This window comes from Nannospalax galili, unplaced genomic scaffold (genome assembly GCF_000622305.1).
Source record: "Nannospalax galili isolate Female #2095 unplaced genomic scaffold, S.galili_v1.0 scaffold2926, whole genome shotgun sequence".
Classification (NCBI taxonomy): domain Eukaryota; kingdom Metazoa; phylum Chordata; class Mammalia; order Rodentia; family Spalacidae; genus Nannospalax; species Nannospalax galili.
Window position 1 is genome coordinate 138,079 of NW_008354709.1, and position 21,084 is coordinate 159,162.

Sequence of the window (21,084 nt, forward strand, 5' to 3'; positions counted from 1 at the left end):
CTGGGAACACTCACCTCATTCTTCCCATTTTTATTATTGTTACCCTGTGAAATCATTTTTTCTAGGACAGCAAGAAGATGCAAAGCTTTCTCAGCTTGATAGGTTAATATATACAGGTCTACAAGCAGAAAACACACTGCCTGGGCAAATTTTTCTTCTGGCAAAACAAACAAACAAACAAACAAACAAACAGGAAAAGTTAGAATCCAAGGTCAAGTATACATCTCAGATTATCCCCCAAAACAGGACGCAGAGCTCTGCCAAACAAAACTTACACCTTCACTTAAATAAATGCACATAAATAAAAATACACCTTCACCTAAATAGAACTAGCTTGCTATCAAGCATTCCCGTTATTCTATCAGGGGTCTCAAGGCTTCTTCTGGGGATTCAGTGACCAATCCTACGTAGAAAATTTACTAAACACCAGCCTGTGTAATGGGAAATGTTCACTTCTGTGGAAAGAAGCCTCAATTACTTACTCCACTACTACCACAGTGTACTTATCAGTACACTGTGGTCTTTGTATATTACCTAACCTCAAATTTTTATTGTGTGTGTGCACACGCAAGCACATATACACAATGGCATGTTTATGAAGGTGAAAGGACAATTCTTTTTTTTAAAAAAAGAATGTTTGTAGGACCGGGTGTGGTGGTACATGCCTTTAATCCCACCACTTGGGAGGCAGAGGCAGGTGGATGTCTGTGAGTTCGAGGCCAGCCTGGTATAGTGAGTTCCAGGCCAGCTTTGCCTACGTGGCAAATCTGTCAAAAAAAAACCAAAAAAAAAAAAAAAAAAAAAGAATGTTTGTCCAGCCTTGTCTACATGGTGAGTTCCAGGTCAGCTGGGGCTACAGGGAGACCCTGTCTCAACAAACGAACAAAACAAAATAAACAAAAAATAATTTTTGTTTCATTTTGTTTGTGTCTATTTTGCCCACACATGTTAGTGTAACTGTTTGGACAATGCTCATAGAGACCAGGAAAGGGTGTCAGATCCCCTGGAACTAGAGTTATGGATGGTTATTAGCCACTATGTGGGTGCTGGGAACCAAGCCCAGGCTCTCTGCAAGAGCACCTAGTGCTCTTTTTTTCCCAATTTTATTTATTTTTTTATGTGTATGTATGCGTGTATTGCCTGCATGTAGGTAAGTGCACCCGTGTTGTGCAATGCCCGAGGAAGACAAAAGAGGCTGTCGATCCCCTGGGACTGGAGTTAAGGACAGTTGTTAGTTGCCATGTAGGTGCTGGGATTTAAACCTGGGTCTTCTGCAAGGACAACCAGTGTTCCTAACCACTGAGCAATCTCTCCAGCCCTACCCAGTGCTCTTAACCACTGAACTACCTCTCCAGCTCCCAAAGGACAATTCTTGAGAATCAGTTTTTTTTTCTGTTACCTTGGGGAATCTGGAAGAACTCTGGTCTCAAAGGCTCATGAACAAATACCTTTACCCACTCAGCCATCTCACCAATCCAGATCACTTAACTTTAGATTTTAGCTGCCTGACCTGTAAAATGGTAGACTATTTTACCTACTTGAGGATCTCTCGCTTCTGAATAACTCTAAAAAGGCTTATGTTTTATGAAACAGAACTCCTCTAGGATACAGAGATGGAAAAGAAACAATATAATGGGGGAGCAAAAACAGTGTGGAATATGAGCAAACTGAGGCTGCCAACAGGAAAATGCAGGGAACATTGTTACATAAAATCATCTTATTTATTTCGCTTTCAAAAGATGATGAAAGGAAAAATACAAGAGAAAAGCAGGTCTAAAAAGCAGCAGTTACAGTCTAGAACAGAAAATTCCAAAAGCCATTAAAGAGTGCAATCCATTTATAACCAAAGAGTTTTTCAGCACATCTGAGACCTAATTGCGACCTAAGCTACAGTTCTCTATCTGCTCTGCGCCCCCCCTTACTTCCAATTTTGTTTCCACAGTCTCCCCATCCAGCTCCACAAAGACGAAGCTGCTGTTCTCAGCACTGCTGGCCACCTCAGGTGCTTTATATATCTGATAAGCCCTAGTAGGAAGGCATCCTACAACCACAAGACCCACTCCCTTCCTTTATTCAAAGTTCTTTTCAAACACAGATTCATTGATCTAAAAGTAATGTCCCAAGTTCATCCCTATGCCCTTAGCTGATTTTAGCATAACTTCACTGCATTCAACTACTTCACAATAGATAGTGTTTCTCTCTCTCTCCAATATGAGTAACAAGGGCAAAGATTTCCTCTAGTTAACTGTAACACATACCCCCAAACAGTGTCTGGCCAACAGTATTGACCTGTGTGCCCAATTAATACATGTTGTATGAGAGTATGCATAATGAGGACTCCAAATTTCATGATCTGGAAAAAGTAAAACTAGAGAGACATTAAAAAAAAAAAAATCAGTAATTGTGGAGAAAGGAGGGAAGTTAACCAGAAAACAGCATTCTAGAATAGTGGCTGTCTTCTGTATGACACTACAATGGGTACATTGTCCAATTCACAGAATTTGCATCAGGAATAAATCCTAAGGTAAGAGTTAGTTTCTGTGTGACTGTGATGTGTAGGTGTGGACATGCACACTGGTGCACTTAGCAATAGGAGGTAGTGTAATGGGGGAGGTTCTGATTGTGGGTGAGGGACTGCAACAGGAAACAGCCGTGTTTTCCCCTCAATTTTGCTAAGAACCTGAAACTTCTCTAAAAGGTAAAATCCTAAAAAAAAAAGAGAGAGACAAAAAACCCCAGTAGTTAAAAAGAAAAATAAGTATAATTTTTAAAAAGAAAAATGAAAGAAAAATGATGATACTGATTTCTATATTCTATCAGCCACAGTACATATTTATAGGATTTTGTGAACAGCTTAGGAATTCTAAAAGCACTGCCAATGCTACCAAGCACATAAATGTGCATGGAAGGACCTGTCATTATTCGTACAAACTTCTATCCCTGCCCATCTCCTGTCTAGTCAGTCACCAAGTCATTAGGATCGAGAGAAAGAGAAAAGCAGCTCAGAAGGGCTCCCTGGAGTCATAGACAGCAGCTGCTCAACCAGCTGTCAGCAAAGGAGATCCCTACGTAATTCTCTCCCCAAGTGTCACAGAGGCATCAACACATGCCAACACCTGAACGCCAGAAAACAGGTGTTCATTAATCAGAAGTCCCATTAATGCCTAGACTTGAACAGGCAGGAACCCTGTCTGCTTATGGGCAGGAAAGCAGCGCTCTCTAACCACTCATCCCTCTATTATCTGCCGGTTCCTGCTTCCCTGCCCTTGCTTTTCTCACTACTCCTATCCAAGGCCGAAAATAGCAAGCAAACACAATTCTGTATCAGGTACTCTATGACTGTGCACAGAAATTTCAGTTAGAAAACAGATAACGAGATACTGCACTGGCCTCTAACATTTTAAAATGCTTTAAGTGCAGGAAGAAAGAATTCAGTTCACCAAAGTGCTCTAATAGCAAGGAGAAAACAGTCTTTCTCCTTTCTTTCCTTCCCTCCTTTCTTCTTTTTCTCCTGTCTCTATGTTGTAGAGCAATTTCCTCCAAGATAAAACCTTCCATCTTGGAGGTAAGTTTCTTAAAACACAGAATATTCTAAAGGAAGGTAAAAACATTCCACTCTGAAGACAAACTCCTTGATCTCTGGAAGTAAATAACTCAAAGGCTTTATAGAGTCCCTGAAACTGATCACATACTCTAAACCCCTCCTTCTCCAAGTATACAAGCAGTAAGGACTCCTGAGACTCTCAGAGAAGGCTAGTTGCCTGGAAGAGGCAGACACTAGTCAAGGTACTTAGAAGACGCTCAGACCAAATGAGCTGCCTGGAAAAGACACTCCCCAAAGTATTGAGATAGCTGCGGATTGTGTTTAGGTATGCTCCAGGTTCTTTTGTGAGCTATCAGTTGGGGTGGGCCTTGGTGAGGCAGTTGTCTTTGAGTAACTTCTGCTGTTGCAAGTAACCCCAATAAAACTTACTGGTTTACCAAGTTGGACTTTGGTGGTATTCCTACTTTGGTCTGTAACTGCTTCCCTACTTGGGGTGAGTAGATGCTTGTTCGTATCTCCCCAGGAATAATATCACAGAATACCTTTTTCTGCTAGAATTTCATGTAACCCAGGCTGATCTGGAATTTGGTATGTAGCTGAGGATGACCTTGAACACCTAATCTTCCTGCTACTCTGCGACACCATGTGGGATACCTTCAAAACTTAGGTGGGAAGGAGTGCTAAAAGAAACTGGATTTCACTAAATGTCATATAAGGGCTTAATTTTTTTTGGTCTTTTTGAAACAGGGTCTCACTGTAGCCCCTGCTGGCCTGGAACTCACTATGTAGACCAGGCTGGCCTTGAACTCACAGCGATCTGCCTGCCTCTGCCTCCTAGGTGCTGGGACTACAGGTGTGTACCACCACCACACCCAGCCTAAGGGCTTAAATTTTTAAAAAAATTATTTATTTTATGTGTATGAATATTTTTCCTGAATGTATGTAAGTTCAACATGTGTGTGCAAAGCTGCAGAGGCCAGAAGAGGGTTTCTGAATCATTGGAACTAGAGTTACTGGCAGTTATTAAGCACTGTGTGGGTGCTGGGACTCAAACCCTGGTCCTCTGGAAGAGCAGTCAGTGCTCTTAACCTATGAGCCATCTCCCCAGCCCCAGTTTTTTGTTATGGTGGTAGTGGTTTTGAGACAGGGTCTCACTATATGTAGCCCTGGCACTGGCTATGGAGACCAGGCTGGCCTTGAACTCAAAGAGATATGCTTACCTCTGCCTCCCAAATGCTGGGACTAAACTGTCATATAAGTTTTATTTATTCTAAAAACAAATTTAGAAAAGCTGAAACAGCTTTATTTTCTTTATTTTTGGTCTTGATTACAAGCATGTGCTACCACACCCACCTTTTTTTAAATGTGGACTCTAGGGCTCAAACTCAGTCCCTTATGCTTGTAAGGCAAGCACTTTACCAAAAGCTCTCTCTCCCATCTTCTCCTTTTTTCCCTTTAAATATTGATATGTAATCTGATCTAGGTCATCTAGGTAGAAGTACTAGAGAATTCTCCAAGTATGAGAGGATGAGGTGATTGTTGACTGGACAGACAACATACCGAAAGGTTCTATGAACTGATAAAGCTTTTCACCAACAGATATTGCCTCTGTATACTGCCGCAGATGATAAAGAATAACTGCTTGATTATAATACAACATGCTGTTTTCAACATCATCTAATCCATCCATTTCTTCAACAGCCGAGTGGACCTATAAAACAGTCAAGGCAGAACATGCTCTAACAACAGTGTGGAAATAAACAGCAAGAGTGAAAGAATTCAGCTGGGCATGTGGCACACCCTTATAATCCCAGCACTTAGGAGGCTGAGACAGGAGGATAGTCACAAGTTCAAGGCCAGCCAAGGCTACACAATGAGGGAGGTCTAGGCCAATCTCAATGTAGCTGGAATTACAGATGTTGTACTACCACGCCCCACTCTAACATATTCTGATACTTCAACACTTCCAATAGTAAGTACCTGTAGATTTTAATTATTTTCAAATATTTCATCCATTTGCCTCATACACATTAAATTTTTGCCAAATAAAACATTCTGACAGAACTTTACTAAGTATGTAGCACAGTTCTCTTTCTTGCTACTTATGAAGACATCTTCAGTCTTAGCTGTTAACATGGCTTCTTGAGTGGGCTTCCCATATGGTAGGCTCAGGAGTCTTAGGAAGCCATGACCTTTTGCATAAAAATGTCAGGCAATATGCATAATTATAAAAACCAATATAAAATTTAAATATTAGAAAGAATAGTGAAATGGGGTACGAAACAGGCTTGGGAAGCTGAGGCAGGATTTCAATTTCATGGTCAGCCTGAGCTACATAAGGAGTTCAAGACTAGCATAGGCTACACAGGGAGACTCTATCTTAAAAAACAAACAGAAAATAGTAACTAACCACTAGGTACCAGGCTTGCTACATCAAAACCTCTCCAGATCTCCAGACTATATTCATTTTACAAATAAGGAATCCAGAAATTTCAATTATGCTGTCTGAGGCCATATGACTAGAAGTATACTTTCAAGGGTTTAGCCCCAAAATAAAACAGAATTTCTTTTTTTGGGAAACAGGGTCTTACTATATATATAGCCCAGGCTAGCCTGGAACTCGGTATGTAGACCAGGTTGGCCTCAAAAATCAAAGAAATTCACCTGTCTCTACCTCCCAAGGACTGGGACTACAGGTGTGCTCAACCACACCTGGCTAGTAAAATTTTTTTTTTGTCTTTTTGAGACAAGGTCTTCCTGTAGTTCCCTTGAACACAGAGATATGCCAGCCTCTGCCACCCAGTGCTGGGATTAAAAGTGTGCACCACCACGCCCAGCTAAAATATAATTTTTAAGAATAATAAACAAAAAATATACTATATCCTACCTGATGGTTAGAATAAGCTTTTATGGGCTTTACTAGAATTTACTAAAATCTACACCAAACATCAAAAGAAAAGTCATAATATCTTGTATTTTAAAGCTAATGACATTTTTTTCCTCTTAATTTATTATTATGTGTGTGCATGATGGTGAGGATCTGTGCCACAGTACATATGTAGAAGTCAACTTTGTGGAATTTGCTCTGTCCTTCCACTTTACCTGTGTTTTGGAGATGAAACTCAAGTTGTCAGGCTTGTGTATCAAGTGCCTCTACCCTCTGACCCATCTCACTAGCCTGATATTTTCTGAATTTCTGGGGGCTCGTGACCAGTTAAGAGCAACTGGCTTCTCTTGCAGAAGACCCCAGGTTCAGTTCCCAGCACCATTATAGTAATTAACAACTGTACAACTCCAGTTCCAGGGGATCTAATGCCCTCTCTGACCTCCACAGGGACTGCACAACACGAGTGCACTTACATACATGCAGGCAACACACTCAAACACATAAAACTGAAATAAATATTTTAAAATTTTTCTCATAGGCGCAGTTGCATATGCCTTTAATCCCAGCACTTGGAAGGCAGAGGCAGGTAGATTTCTGTGAGAATGAGGCCAGCCTAGTCTACATAGTAAGTTCCAGGCCAGCTGGGGCTATAGGGAGACCCTGTCTCAAAAAGACCAGGAAAAAAAAAAAAAAGTGAAATAGGGTCTTATTCTGTACTTCAGGTTGACCTCAATCTTATAGCAATCCACTTTTTCTCAGTCTTCCAAGTGCTAGAATTACAGACTAGGTTTGCCACCCCCCCCCACCCCCCCGCCTTGGGAGACAAGATTTCACTATGCAGCTCTGGCTGACCAGAAACTCATTTTGTAGAGCAGGCTGGGTTGAACTCATAGAGAGCCACCTGCCTCTGCCCCGCAGCGCTGGGACTAAGGTGTGTACTACCATGCCTAGCTATGCCTTTCTATAATTACATATAACTAATGGAAATGGAATTCTAAAGCCAGTGTTTTTTCACATTACAAAAATTGTGATAAATTATTTTGCAAAGTTATGTGATTAATACTAAGACTGGCATTTCTCCAAATCATGCTGTGGGATTTTGATAAGTATGTATTTAACAACCTTAGTGTGGTAGTTAATGGCAAGGAAGCTAAAGCTTCTTCAGACTTCAGTCATCCATATGGTGAGCTTGACATGGATGGGGTATTCAAATACTCTGAAAGGTCAAGGCTGACCAACAGTTCAAGAGTTTGAAAGCTCTTCATAATATTTTCTTATCGAGTCACAATCTTCAAATTTTAAAAAATAGCATCTTTAAGCAGAAAAAACTCAATTTCCAAGAAAGGCAACTTTTGAACTTGCTATATAGGCCAGGCTGGCCTCAAACTCACAGAGATCCTGCCTCCTGAGTGCTGGGATTAAGGGCATGCACTACCACACCCAGCTGCAACTCTTCTTATATTTATTTTTACTTATTTAATTTTTTTGTGCATGTCTGGTGAGAGGGTAAACTTGCTTATGTATGCTCATGTGAAGAAAGCCAGAGGTCAACATCAGGTATCTTGAGCTCTATGGCTTTTTCATTTTTTTCCCCTTTAAAATTTTTTGGATTTTTTAATTTTTATTTTATGTGCATAACTGAATTGTCTGTATGTATATGAATATACCCATGTGCCCATAAAGGCCAGAAGAGGGTGTTGGATCCATGGAACTGGAGTTAAGAATGTTTGCTAGTTGCTACTTGGGTGCTGGGCACAAACCTGGGTTCTCTACAAGAACAGCCAGTGCTCTTAACTGCTGAGCTCTCTCTCCAGCCCCCTCCACCTTATTTTTTAAGTTTTTTCATTGGCCTTGGGGTTGCTAAACAGGCTAGATTGGCTAGCCATGAGCTTCAGGGATCCATCTTACCTGTCTCTGCCTCCCAGTGTTGGGACTGGACTAATAACTGCATTCAAACAAAATTAGTATCAACAAATACTTCAGAAACATTAGAAATACTGCCATCAATATCAGATAAGAAATCACATATATTTTCCTTAATTCTTTGTATTTCACAAATTAACACAATAATTTTTTACAGTTAAATTCATTTATCACCTGATTCTTCAGCTGGTTAAGTGTTTGTCTCAAATTATCTGTTGTTGTTTGATTACTTTTAAAAAACTCAGCTACTGCTGTATTCAAAATTATTTTATAATCATCTTTGTTTATATCTTGGAGACAGGCAAGGTGTTGCAGACAGGCATCATAATTTCCAGACTAAAAAACAAACAAACAAAAACTACATATATATATATATACATAAAATTACATATTGGCTTCAGTAACAATACATTTTTTTCAAATATATTTTATTCATCTTTACTTAAAAATTTTTTTAAAGATAGAGCTCCCCTTAACATTCTAAATGAAAGCACTAGATGAAACAATCTGTCAATTAAGACCCTATGGGTGTTTACTTCCTAAAACTCAAACTCACATCAACAGATATATCAATAACACACATGTGCAGACATTATAGATATATAATGTGCATACATTGCTAGCAGGGTAATAAACAGCTGAGGTTAGTCAAGAAAGGGAATATAATTACTCCAAATTTCCAAATTCCAGTAAATATAGTTTGAATGCAAACCAAATTCTGCTTATGTGTATATTTCAAATGTATGTATATGTACATAATCAGGTAAGTTTTTCATATTGTTTAATGTCAGAAAAATTGTAATTCTGGCAACAAACATTTGATGTTACACTTTAAAAGTACATTCAAGACAAGAATTGAACAGATTAGGGAAATGGAGAGACTGACTCATACATTTACAAATCTAAATTTAAAAAACTCAAAAACAACAGTGTGGGAGTTAAAATGTTTATGAAAAGAAAAATTTGGGTATAGTGCAAAGCACTTTCATTCTTTTCATCATACTTAAACAAAACAAAACCTACTTCTCACTAAATTCATGAATCATCACAGAATAAAATTCAAATCTGTTTTGAAAAGATGCCTATGTGATTTGATCAGATGAAGAGAGAAGCCATTTCTTACTGTGAACGCCTGGAAAGCACTGGTAGACAGCTCCTTCTCTTGGTCAGTGATCCCAGATGACTGGCCCATCCCTTCATGTTTCTCTGCTCCCTGATCTGCAAACATACAAGGCTTCTTTAGAAATCAAAGTTGGGGGGCTGGAGAGATGGCTCAGCGGTTAAGAGCACTGGCTGCTCTTGGAGAGGACCTAGGTTTGCATCCCAGTAAGTCCAGTTCCAGAGGATCCGATGCCCTCTGCAGGCATTGAATGACATGGGTGTGCTTATATACATGCAGGCACACTCATACACATAAAATAAAGATTAAAAAAAAAGAAAAAGAAAAAGAAATCAGGCTGGAGGGATGGCTCAGTGGTTAAGAACACTGGTTGTTCTTGCAGAAGACCCAGGTTCGAATCCCAGCCCTCACATGGCAGCTAACAACTGTCTGTAACTCCAGTTCCAGGGGATCCAATGGCCTCTTCTGTCCTCCACAGGCATTGCATGACATGGGTACACTTACTTACATGCAGGCAATACACTCATACACATAAAATATTTAAAAAAAAAGAAAAGAAAAAAATCAGGGGCTGGAGAGATGGCTCAGTGGTTAAGAGCACTGGTTCTTGCAGAAGACCCAGGTTCAAATCCCAGCACCCACATGGCAGCTAACCACTGTCTGTAACTCCAGTTCCAGGGGATCCAATGGCTTCTGCGGTCCTCCACAGGCATTGCACGACATGGGTACACTTACTTACATGCAGGCAATACACTCATACACATAAAATATTTAAAAAAAAAGAAAAGAAAAAAATCAGGGGCTGGAGAGATGGCTCAGTGGTTAAGAGCACTGGTTCAAATCCCAGCACCCACATGGCAGCTAACAACTGTCTGTAACTCCAGTCCCAGGGGATCGAACTGCCTCTTCTGACCTCCATGGGCATTGCACGATAAGGGTATATTGACCTACAAACAGGCAATAAACCCATAAACAAAAAATTAAAAAAAAAAAAAAAAAAAGAAATCAAAGTTAGGGCCGGCAAGATGACTCTGTAAGCAAAAAGTACTTGCTGTGCAAGCCTGTTTGATCCCTGTATTCCTGTGGAAGGAGAGCCAACTTCCAAAAGTTGTTCATTGACCAACACATGGGCATCATGGCTCACTGTGTGTGCACAAGAAATGAATTCATGTAAAATGAGTCTGTCCTTGTTCTGTTTTGCTCTGGGGGTAGGGGATGGTGAAAAAAGTTGAGAGATAGGGACTAATGTAGTGTAGGTTGGCCTCGAACTGATGACCTTGAACTCTCCGATCTTTCCTCCATCTCCTAAGTGCTAGATTACAGGCAGTACCTGCTTCTGTCTTTTTTGTTTTGGTTTTTGAGAGTCTCCCTGTAGTCCCAGGTAGCCTGGAACTCACTCACTAGATAAACCGGGATGGCCTTGATCTCACAAAGATCCACCTGCTTCTTGCTGGGATTAAAGGTGTGCACCACCACACCTAGGATCTGGAGCATGTTAAGTACATGCTCTTGTTACCAGACTTGGGGGTCACAGCCTGTGACCTAACAAGCTGGGAAGAAGGTCAAAGAGATCCAGTGACTCCTTCAAGTCCATCTTCAGTGTCTTGAAGTGAGGCTGAGGTTTAAGTAGAGATGCAGAGCTCCCCTATCTAAGTAGCCTACAGTCAAGGTGTGACTCCACCTATCATATCACTGTTTGGGCTCCAGTTTCTTCAGTGAGGAAGCCTGACAAGTGTCAGTACTGTGTGACATTTTTCTAGGAAGCAAATTCCTCCTCTGGCTGACACCAGGCCTTTTCTTTTCCCAGGATGATATTTGTGGGAGAATTTTAGTTTCTTGGGATTCTTTGTTTCAGTAGTCTGACAGCCAAAATACTGGACAAAAGTGTTGCTTCAAAATATCTTTATCCCTGCCAGTCTGGTTATACTCTGTCACGGAGCTACACCCTCAACTCCTAGGTTAAGAGTTTCTTAACACTAGCTCATCAGTGTTAGGAGAGGCCACTTTGAGAACCCCTTCACCATGGTAAAGCACAATGAAAACCTGCCTGCCCAGGCTTGACTCCAAGCCATGAATGAGGTCCTTCAGGCTCAGAAGGCCTTAAAAATATTAGACCTAAGGCTCTCATCATTTGAATACTATACTGTCCTCAGAAGTTTCTCCTCAGTACAGGTGTAATGATGGAATGAGGAAGGCACATGATTATGTATTATGTACACACACACTAAGGAGGTGGAAGATGGTGCCAGCTTCTCCTCCCTCTTCCTTCCTTCTCCAGAAAGTAACTCTCTTCCCTCTAAAGGAAAGGCTCACCACATGTGGGGTCTGCAGCTCCTTCACAAAGGAGTATTTTCAATCTTTCCAGGCAACATCCTCTCTTCAAAGGCCAGAAATGAAGATGGGCATAGCGATGCACACCTGTAATCCCAACACTCAGGAGGCAGACACAGGAGGTCAAGACTACTCATGGCTACATAAAGAATTCATGGCCTGCTGGGCTGTAGCAGATGATGCCTCACCTCCCCACCCCCAATAACCACCCCAATATCTCTTTATCAGAAAGCAAGTGAAATTTTGACCCCTTGTTTTACTTTTCCAGGAGTAGTCGGTCAGTTTGTTATTGTTGGGCTTTTGGGGTTGGTTTTGTTTGTTTGTTTGAGACAGTGTCTCACTACGTAACACTGGTTGGTCTAGATTTGCTGTGTAGATCAGGCTGACCTGAAACAGGCTGAGATTTACCTACCTCTGCTTCCCAAGTACTGAGATTAAAGGTGTGTACTATCATGTCTGGCTATTGTTGGGTATTTAAAAGATTTATTTATGTGAATGTATGTGGCCACATAAATTTATGTTCACCAAGTGTTTGCAGATGTCCATGGAGGCCAGAGGGCATCAAATCCCCTGAAACTGGAGTTATAGGAGGTTGTGATGTGGGTGCTAGGAACTGAGCCTGGGTCCTCTGCAAGAGTAGTAAAAGATCTTAACTGCTGAGCAATTTCTCCAACTCAGTTTGTTATTGTTAAGACTATACATCACTCCTTGGAGCTCTTTGAAAATTACCACTTGTCATTATAACTAGCAAGGAAGATGTTAATGCTACTTTACAAACAAGGAAACCCTAGATCAGAGGTTAAACAACTTTCCCAGGATATCCAGGAAAGAGTGAAGGTAAACTCTGATCTCAAAGCTTCATTCTGAAAACTGCTTTTCTTACCTCTCCCCACATTCGAGAATGTCATTTAGAAACTCATTGTACTACAGTTCCTCTGCTCACTGTCCAGTCTCCTTTCTCCTTCTACAGGTCTATCACCATGGAGTTGGGTTGGGGATGAATTAGAGTTCTCTGTTACATTCATCACAAACCCCCATCCCCTACCTCCTATGTTGACAGCAGAGAAGCAGAAAACCACCACGGCAATTTCCTAAGAGTTGCCTAAACAGGGCTGGAAAGATGGTTCAGCAATTAGACTGCCAACTGCTCTTGCAGAAGACCTGAGTTGGATTCCTAGCACCCATATCAGGTGGCTCACAATGGACTGTAACTCCAATTCCCAGGGAACCAACCATTTCTGACCTCCATGGGAACCTGAACACACACAGCACACATATATTCACATAATAAATAATCTTAAAAAAACAAAAAGCAGTTGCCTAAACAACATTCCCTTGGCTACTTTCAGCAAGACTAGCCTCACTACCACACTCCTGCGAAGGGTTCCTCAACCAAGAATCTGCTGCGGAAGTATGTACAAATGGTTTCAGACAGATGTGGTGGGGTATATCTGTGATCCCAACAAGGCAGAGGCAGGAGGATTTGGAGCCCAAAGCCAGTGTAGGATATAAAGTGTGTTCCAGGCCACAGGCCAGCCTAGGTATATACTGAGACTGTCAAAATACACACACACACACACACACACACACACACACACACACACACAATTTCACACAAAGCTATTTCAAATGAAATGAAATGTAACCTAATTCATTAAATACATGTAAATTAAAACAGTGAGTTGGGATTGCAGTAACCCAGTGGTACAACTCTTGCCTAGTATGTGCAAAGTTTTGGGTTCAATTTGCAGTATCACAAAAAAATGAACAAATATAACCAGGAATGGAGAAGTAACTTAGTTGGTAAAGGGCTTGCCTAGAATCCATGAAGCTCAGGGTGTGATCTCAGCACTGCATAAACTAGGTATGGTGGCACATGCTTCTAATCCTAGCACTCCAGAGGTAGAGGCAAGGGACTCAGCAGTTCAAGGTCATCCTTGGGTACCAAGTAGAAAGTCAACCTAGGACACAGGAGACACTGATTCAAAACAAAAAACTGTGTTGGTGGCCAACTCCACACGATAGAACCATATCTGACTTCATTACTGAGGCCAAGAACCTGTGGTTAGATAGGTCATGAGCCATAGGGGAGAACCTACTACTAATAATCTATTAAATGGGCATAGTATTAAAATGACTTTTTCTTTTTTAGTCTTTTTGAGACAGGGTCTCCCTGTAGCTCCAGCTGGCCTGGAACTCACTATGTAGACCAGGCTGGCCTCAAACTCACAGAGATCTGCCTGCCTCTGCCTCCCAAGTGCTGGGACTAATGTATTAAAATGACCTTTAATGACTTACTACTGCTATACCCCAAAACTAGTGCATCTCTCAACACTTGGCAGAGATGCTTCTTAGAAGGCAGTTATCACAGAAACCCACTCTTAGTCAACACACAGAGAACAGACTGAAGAATGCTTAGCCCTAAATAGAACATCTCTATCACATTCCTTCTCCCAAGGCTCAGGGAACTTTTTGGAAGAGGGGGCAGAAAGACTGTAAGAGCTAGAGGTGCTGGACAACTACAAAGAAACAGTACTTTCCAGAAAGCAGGGCAGGTACACATGAGAACTCAGAGCAACAGTGACAGCATGACAAGACCTGCTCAAGTTCAAGCCAGACAAAATCCCAGCATGGAGGGCAGGAAGTGGGCAGGGATTCTTATCCCTAGCCGAGGAGCTATTGGCACTTGGCAGCTATTGGGAAAGAGTCAATCTTCTTTAAGGGTGAGATCCCTGGTAGGTCAACCACAATCCACAGTGGGTTCCACACCCAAGAGTATTTGAGTAACACATACTGGACTCAACAGGGAAGGGAAAAAACAGAACACAAAGTTGGGTGAGTAGGGAGGTGGGGGTGGATCTCGGAGGAGTTTGGGGAGGAGGGGGGTACAATCAAAATGCACTGTTCTCAAAGAATTAATAAAAAAATTTTTAAAGTGCTGATTTACAAACAAATCTGGCTTAGCTGGGTGTGGTTGTGCACACCTTCAAACCCAGCACTAGGAAGGCAGGGGCAGAGGCAGGAGGATCTCTCAGAACAAGGCCGCTTGGTCTATATATTGAGTTCCAGGGCAGCTAGGGCTACAGAGAGACCTTGTCTCAAACAATACAGTGTTGACTTAAGAAGCTGAGACAGGAATACTGCTGGAATCCAGGAGCTTTAGACCAGCCTGAGCAAGACAGTGAAACCTTTCCTTAAAAGAAAAGGAGGGGGGAATGCTAACTTTGGTAGCACATTGCTAAAATTGGAATAATACAGAGGACATTAACATGGCAAAGATGACATGCATGGTAAAGAGTTTTGTATTAAAAAACAAACAAATCCAAAGTAAGGTGGTTAGGGATGTTGCTAAGGGCTTACTAAGCCAGGTGTTGATCACCAGAACCACAGAAAAAAAGAAAAAAGAAAGAGGCTGGGGATATAGTACAAAGGCACAGTGATGGCCTAGTATGTGCCAGGCTCTAGGGAGGGAGATTGCTGTACTCCACACTCATGTTTAAATTCTCCTAAGCATGGATTTTTTTTTTTTTTTGACACTCAGTCGCATGTAACCCAGGCTGGATTTCCTCATTGTCCTGCCTGTACCTCCCAAGTCCAGGGACTGCAGACATGTAGCACCATACTGGGCTTGTATGACATTCTTTTTATTTGAGATAGGGTTTCCCTGTAGCCCCAGAAGCCCTGGAATTCACTATGCACATAAGGTTGACCTAGATCTCACAGAGATCAGTCTGTCTCTGCCTCCTGAGCTCTGAGACAAAAGGTATGCAATACCAAGGCTGGCTCTGAATGATTTTCTTTGTTTTTGTTTTTGAGACAGGGTCTTCCTGTAGCCCCAAAGCTGAGACTAAAGGTGTGTGCCTCCATGCCTGGCTGAATGACATTCTGTAATTATGTCTGTCAGTAGCTCTGCAATACAGATCAGAGCTGGACCTGATGCACCCTGGGTTACACAGTAAGATACTGTCTCAAAAAAATACAACATAACAAAACAAAAACATAATCTCAAAACAAACAACAAATACAAGAGATCAGAGAGAAATACCTAACAATTCACAAAGGCACTGAAGATTTTTTGTCTTTCTTTTTTTCCTTTTTTCTGAGACAGGGTCTTATTAAGACTATACCTTAGGCTAGCCTGGAACTCACTAGATAGTCCAGGGCTGGCCTCAAACTCATGGTAATCATTCTACCTCAGGCTCTCAAGTGCTGGGATTAGTCAAGAGCCATCATGACTGGATAGAGCTCTTGCAGCCACAACTGTCATCATTCCTGGAAAATGAAGCCTCTTAAAATTCCTCTGGGAAGCAGCCAACTTCAAGTTAAACAGCTGGACTCAAGGCTGACAAGACTCTGAAACTCTCATTTCTACATGTATTTTACTTTTGGTCTTTTTTGATACAGGGTCTCCCAGTAGCCCCAGGTGGCCTGGAACTCTCCATGTAGACCTGGTTGGCCTTGAACTCAGAGAGAGCCTGCCTCTGCCTCCTGAGTGCTGGGCCACCACACCCAGTGGTATTTTTTTTTTAAATATTTTTTTATTTTTATTTTATGTGTATGAGTGTATTGCCTGCATGTATGCAAGTGTACCCGTGTTGTGCAATGCTCTCGGAAGTCAGAAGAGAACATCGGATCCCCTGGAACTGGAGTTATAGACAGATTGTTGCCACCATGTGGGCGCTAGGAATTGAACCCAGGTCCTCTGCAAGAGCAGTCAGTGCTCTTAACCGCTCAGCCATCTCTCCAGCCCCTTCTACATGTATTTTAGAGAACTGAGTTGTATAAATAACCCCTTGCGTATTAGTCAACTATTATTTTACCTACATCCTTCCATCTCAGTATAAATTTTTTTTAATTATATATATACTTCAATGGGATCATACTATTTTTATTCTGTTAATATATTTTATACAATAAATTTTCAAGTTTCCTGCAAGATAGGTATTAACTTTTGTAATCAGTTTTCCAATGTTAAAAAGATTATTTATAGCCAGGCGTGGTGGTGCACGCTTTTAATCCCAGCACTCGGGAGGCAGAGGCAGGCAGATCTCTGTGAGTTCAGGGCCAGCCTGGTCTACATAGTGAGTTCCAGGACAGCTGGAGCTACAGGGAGACCCTGTCTCAAAAAGACCAAAAAAAAAAAAAAAAAAAAAAAAAAAAAAAAAAAAAAAAAGATTATTTATAACTGCTGACTTCTTACCAGACAGAGTTTGCACATAATTCCAAAGTGTATCTTTATTTGTCCAAAAGTAATCTCCATTGCCAACTGAAAGTGTGTATGACTGCTCATCCATAAGCTTGACTTTCCTTCTACCCTGGCCTGAGGAACATGGCTGACGCAGGCGTACAGAGCTCTTGGATGCACAAACCTTAACGTTCTTCACGCCAAAAGACTTCATTTCTAACTACAGAGATGCCTTTAAGTCTGAACATAAAAAAGAAAGGTACCTCCTCTTCAAAACTGAAAAAGTCTGTTAACTGAAAGAGCCAACATATTCCAATACAGAATGTTAACAATTCAAAGCTGATTGGAGGATGACAAGCTGTTCTGTCCTTGGGGAGCTTATATTCAAGGTATCAGGCATGATGGTTTGAGGTGTTTGTTTTTTCCTCTGTGCGTCCAACTGTTTGTGTGGAGAAACATGTGCAGGTGTGCATGCCTATGTATGTTTGTGTATGTATAGGCCAAAGGTCACCATCCAGTGTTGTTCCTCAGGAGCAGTTCACCTTATTTTTTGAGACAGGGTCTATCTTTGACCTGAAACTCACCATGTAGACTAGGCTGGCTAGCTTGTGAGTCTCAAGGATCCAACTGTCTCCACCTCCAGCATGGGGAGTACAAGTACACACAATCACTCTTGGCTTTTTCACATGGGTTTTGGGAATCAAACTCAGGTCCAAGCACTTTACCAACTAAGCTAGGTCCTTAGCCCACCTTAATGGTTGTTTTTTGTCTGTAGGGTCACTGTTCAAATATCACTTCTTAGCTCTTCTGAAAGTCAGTCCATCTAAAAAATAGTTCTCTTAGTTATCCCCTATCTTATTATCATGTGTCCTGGTTTGTTTCTCCATTGTTGTGACAAATCACTCTGACCAATACCATTTGGGGAGGAAAGAGCTTATTTGTCTTATATCTCCCAGGTCACAGTTCATCAGGGAGTCCAAGGTAGGAGGAACTCAGGGCAAGAACCTGGAGGCAGGAGCTGGAACAGGCCACGGAGGATTGCTGCTTACTGACTTGCTCCCTGGCCTCTGTTCAGCCTGCTTTTTTATGCAACTCAGGCCCACCTGCCCAGGGGTGGCACCACCCACAGTGGGCTGGGCCCTCCCACATCACTCAACAATCAAGAAGATGCCCCACAGACATGGCCACAGGCCAGTCCTATGGAGGCAATTCCCCAGTCGAGGCTCCCTCAACCCAGATGTGTCAAGTTGACACTAAAGCTATCCAGCACAACTGACCCCTTGTCAACTTGACACACAAATACATCACTATTAAACCATAACCTTTCCAATTCTTAGCCCCAAGATACAATGTTAACATTAATATCACAACATAAGACAGTACAACCTTAAAAAAAATCCAAACACTTAAGTCCATAGTGTCTTTTAAGTCTCTTAACTGGGGGCTCCTGTAAAATCCAAAACAAGTACTGTCTTATTTCAAAGGGAAGAATTGGGCACATCTAACCCAAATCAAAGTCCAGCAAAGTAGCTCAAGGCTGGACATCTGGGATTCACACACGATCTTCTAGGCTCCAAAGGGTTCTGGCAGCTCCACCTCTCTGCTGTTCACAGCACACACAGCTTGTCTCGAAGACCCAGGCCGTTTCCATTCCACATCTGCTGCTGCCCTTGGTGGTCGTCCCACGGTCCTGGCATCTCCAAAGAGCTGGTGTCTCCACTGAAACTGAGATATCTTCACCAATGGCCTCTTCTTGCCTCTTGGGGTGCAAAGCCTCAGATTCTCCCCATGACCCCTTCAATTCTGGGGTTTTCATTGCAACTGAAGCTGCATTTTCACCTATGGCCTTTCCTGGCCTCTCAGAGTGCCAAGCCTCAGCTGCTTTCCGTGACCCCTTCACGCTTTCAACACCAGAACCATGCAGGAGACTTTTACATATTACCAAGTCCTGCTTCCAGCTTGAGATAGAGGCTTGGGTCCCTCTGTGTGCGGACCCTGAGGAAATATCTCCCAGAAGACTTCACCACAGTGATGTTGGTCTCTTGTTACCTATAGCTGATTTTTCAGCCCCAGCTAACCAGCATCAATTGTCCCAATAAAGCAAAGGTTTTACTTCAGGTACTGGTCTCTTCTTAATCACAATTGATTCTTTGGCCTGAGCTGCCTAGAACCCACAGATTCTCAATTCAAAATCCCACATAAACAGCCCTGATAAGTCAAATCTGCTTCCCTTTGAAGCTGCACAAGCCAGGACTCCATCGTCCACAACTCTTTCCAACATAACTGTTCCAACTCCACAGCAACAAACTCTGAGCACTCAATGGCTTTTTCAGCCCAAAGTTCCAAATGCTTCCAAAATCCTCCTACGTAGGTCTGTCACAGCAGTGCCCCACTCTGGTACATGAAACCAAATTAAGAGGTGCCCATGGATGGTGTGAGGCCAGCAGTAGCCCCCAGCACGGCTGGGTCTTCTCGGAGTTGGGTTGCTTGGGAATGCAGCCCAAAGTGGGTGGTAAACTCCATCTAAGGCTAAATACCAGCATGAGACCAAGAGTCAATAAGTATCGTAAGGGAAAGTTGAAAAGAACTTTCAAGATAGAGTTGAAGAGGACATGCCTTTTACTGATTTTTAAGATGGAAAGTACTGAAACACAAGAACGTTTGAAGAGCTTTGTTTTTGCTCTTTTCCTTATGCCAGATCTTACAGTTGGAGATGCTGCTGCTCAATTGCATAAATTAAATGAAAATATAATAGGTGTAACGGGAGCTCGGAGTGGGGGCCAGGTGGCAGTACTGAATTACCAAAGACAAGATGAGTGTACTTATCGTAATGGGTGGCAAAGGCAAAACAATACCTACAATGGCATGACTGGAACGGACCTGTGGTACTGGCTAATCAATCACGGTACTCCCAGGGACCAAATACATAAGAAGCCTATTCAGTTTTTATTTGATTTGTATAGGCAGAAAAGCTCTAGGACAAATGACAGGAAATCAGTATTGGATCATAGCAATAGAGAATCCTGCTCAGTTAACCAATTTCCAGACTTGAGACAGTTTACAGACCCAGAACCTCTTGAATGAAGGGAAGGCTGGGTGCCCTTAAGGACTCTGTCACGGTACCAAAGAGTTATGCTGTTTGCCTCTCACCCATCCTTCCCCAGAGGGACCTGTGGCCTTTTACTAGTGTGTGCATTGGGGAAAAGGAAATAATCAGACTGTCCAAGGCCTATTGGATACTGGTTCTGAGTTGACACTGATTCCAAAAGACCCTAAAATGCATTGTGGCCTTCCAATTAAAGTAGGGGATTATGGAGGTCTGGTAATAATTGGAGTTTGGGATGAAGTCTGACTGACAGTGGGTCCGGTGGGTCCCAGAACTCATCCTGTGGTTATTTCCCCAGTACCAGAATGTATAATTGGGATAGATATACTTAGGAATTGGTAGAATCTCCACATTGGTTCCCTGACCTGTGGAGTGAAGGCTATTATGGTTGGAAAGGCCAAATGGAAACCACAGGAATTGCCTCTGCCAGAGAAAACAGTGAACCAAAAACAGTATTGCATCCCTGGAGGGATTGCAGAAATTAGTGCTACCATCAAGGATTTAAGATACAGGGGTGGTGATTCCCACCACATCTCTCTTTAACTCTCCTATTTGGCCTGTGCAGAAGATAGGTGGGTCATGGAGAATGATAGTTAAGTATTGAAAACTTAATCAAGTAGTGACTCCAATTGCAGCTGCTGTACCAGATGTGGTTTCCTTACTTGAGCAGATTAATATATCTCCTGGGTACCTGGTATGCAACTATTAATTTGACAAATGCTTTCTTCTTGATACCAGTTCATAAGAACCACCAGAAGCAATATGTTTTCAGCTGGCAAGGCCAACATTATACCTGTACTGTCCTGCTTCAAGGGTATATTAACTCTCTAGCCTTGTACCATAAATTGGTTCAAAGGGATCTTAATTGCTTGATTCTTCCACAAAATATCATATTAGTCTACTATATTGATGATGTTATGCTGATTGGATCCAGTGAGCAGGAGGTAGCAGACAGTCTGGACTTGTTGGTAAAGCATATGCGTGTGAG

The 21,084-nt window shown here is 42.0% G+C and overlaps 1 protein-coding gene across 4 annotated transcripts in view; it reads right to left on the bottom strand.

The window, feature by feature from the left end:
• Cnot10 (CCR4-NOT transcription complex subunit 10) overlaps positions 1-21,084 on the bottom strand; it is an 85,197-nt gene that overhangs the window by 55,993 nt on the left and 8,120 nt on the right. For all 4 annotated transcript variants that reach the window (XM_008851932.2, XM_008851930.2, XM_008851933.2 and 1 more), the window contains exons 2-5: positions 9,478-9,572; positions 8,529-8,690; positions 5,105-5,255; positions 15-157 (exon numbers count right to left, since the gene is read on the bottom strand). In XM_008851932.2, the coding sequence (XP_008850154.1) occupies positions 15-157; positions 5,105-5,255; positions 8,529-8,690; positions 9,478-9,572 (551 nt within the window). The remainder of the gene's footprint in view (positions 1-14; positions 158-5,104; positions 5,256-8,528; positions 8,691-9,477; positions 9,573-21,084) is intronic.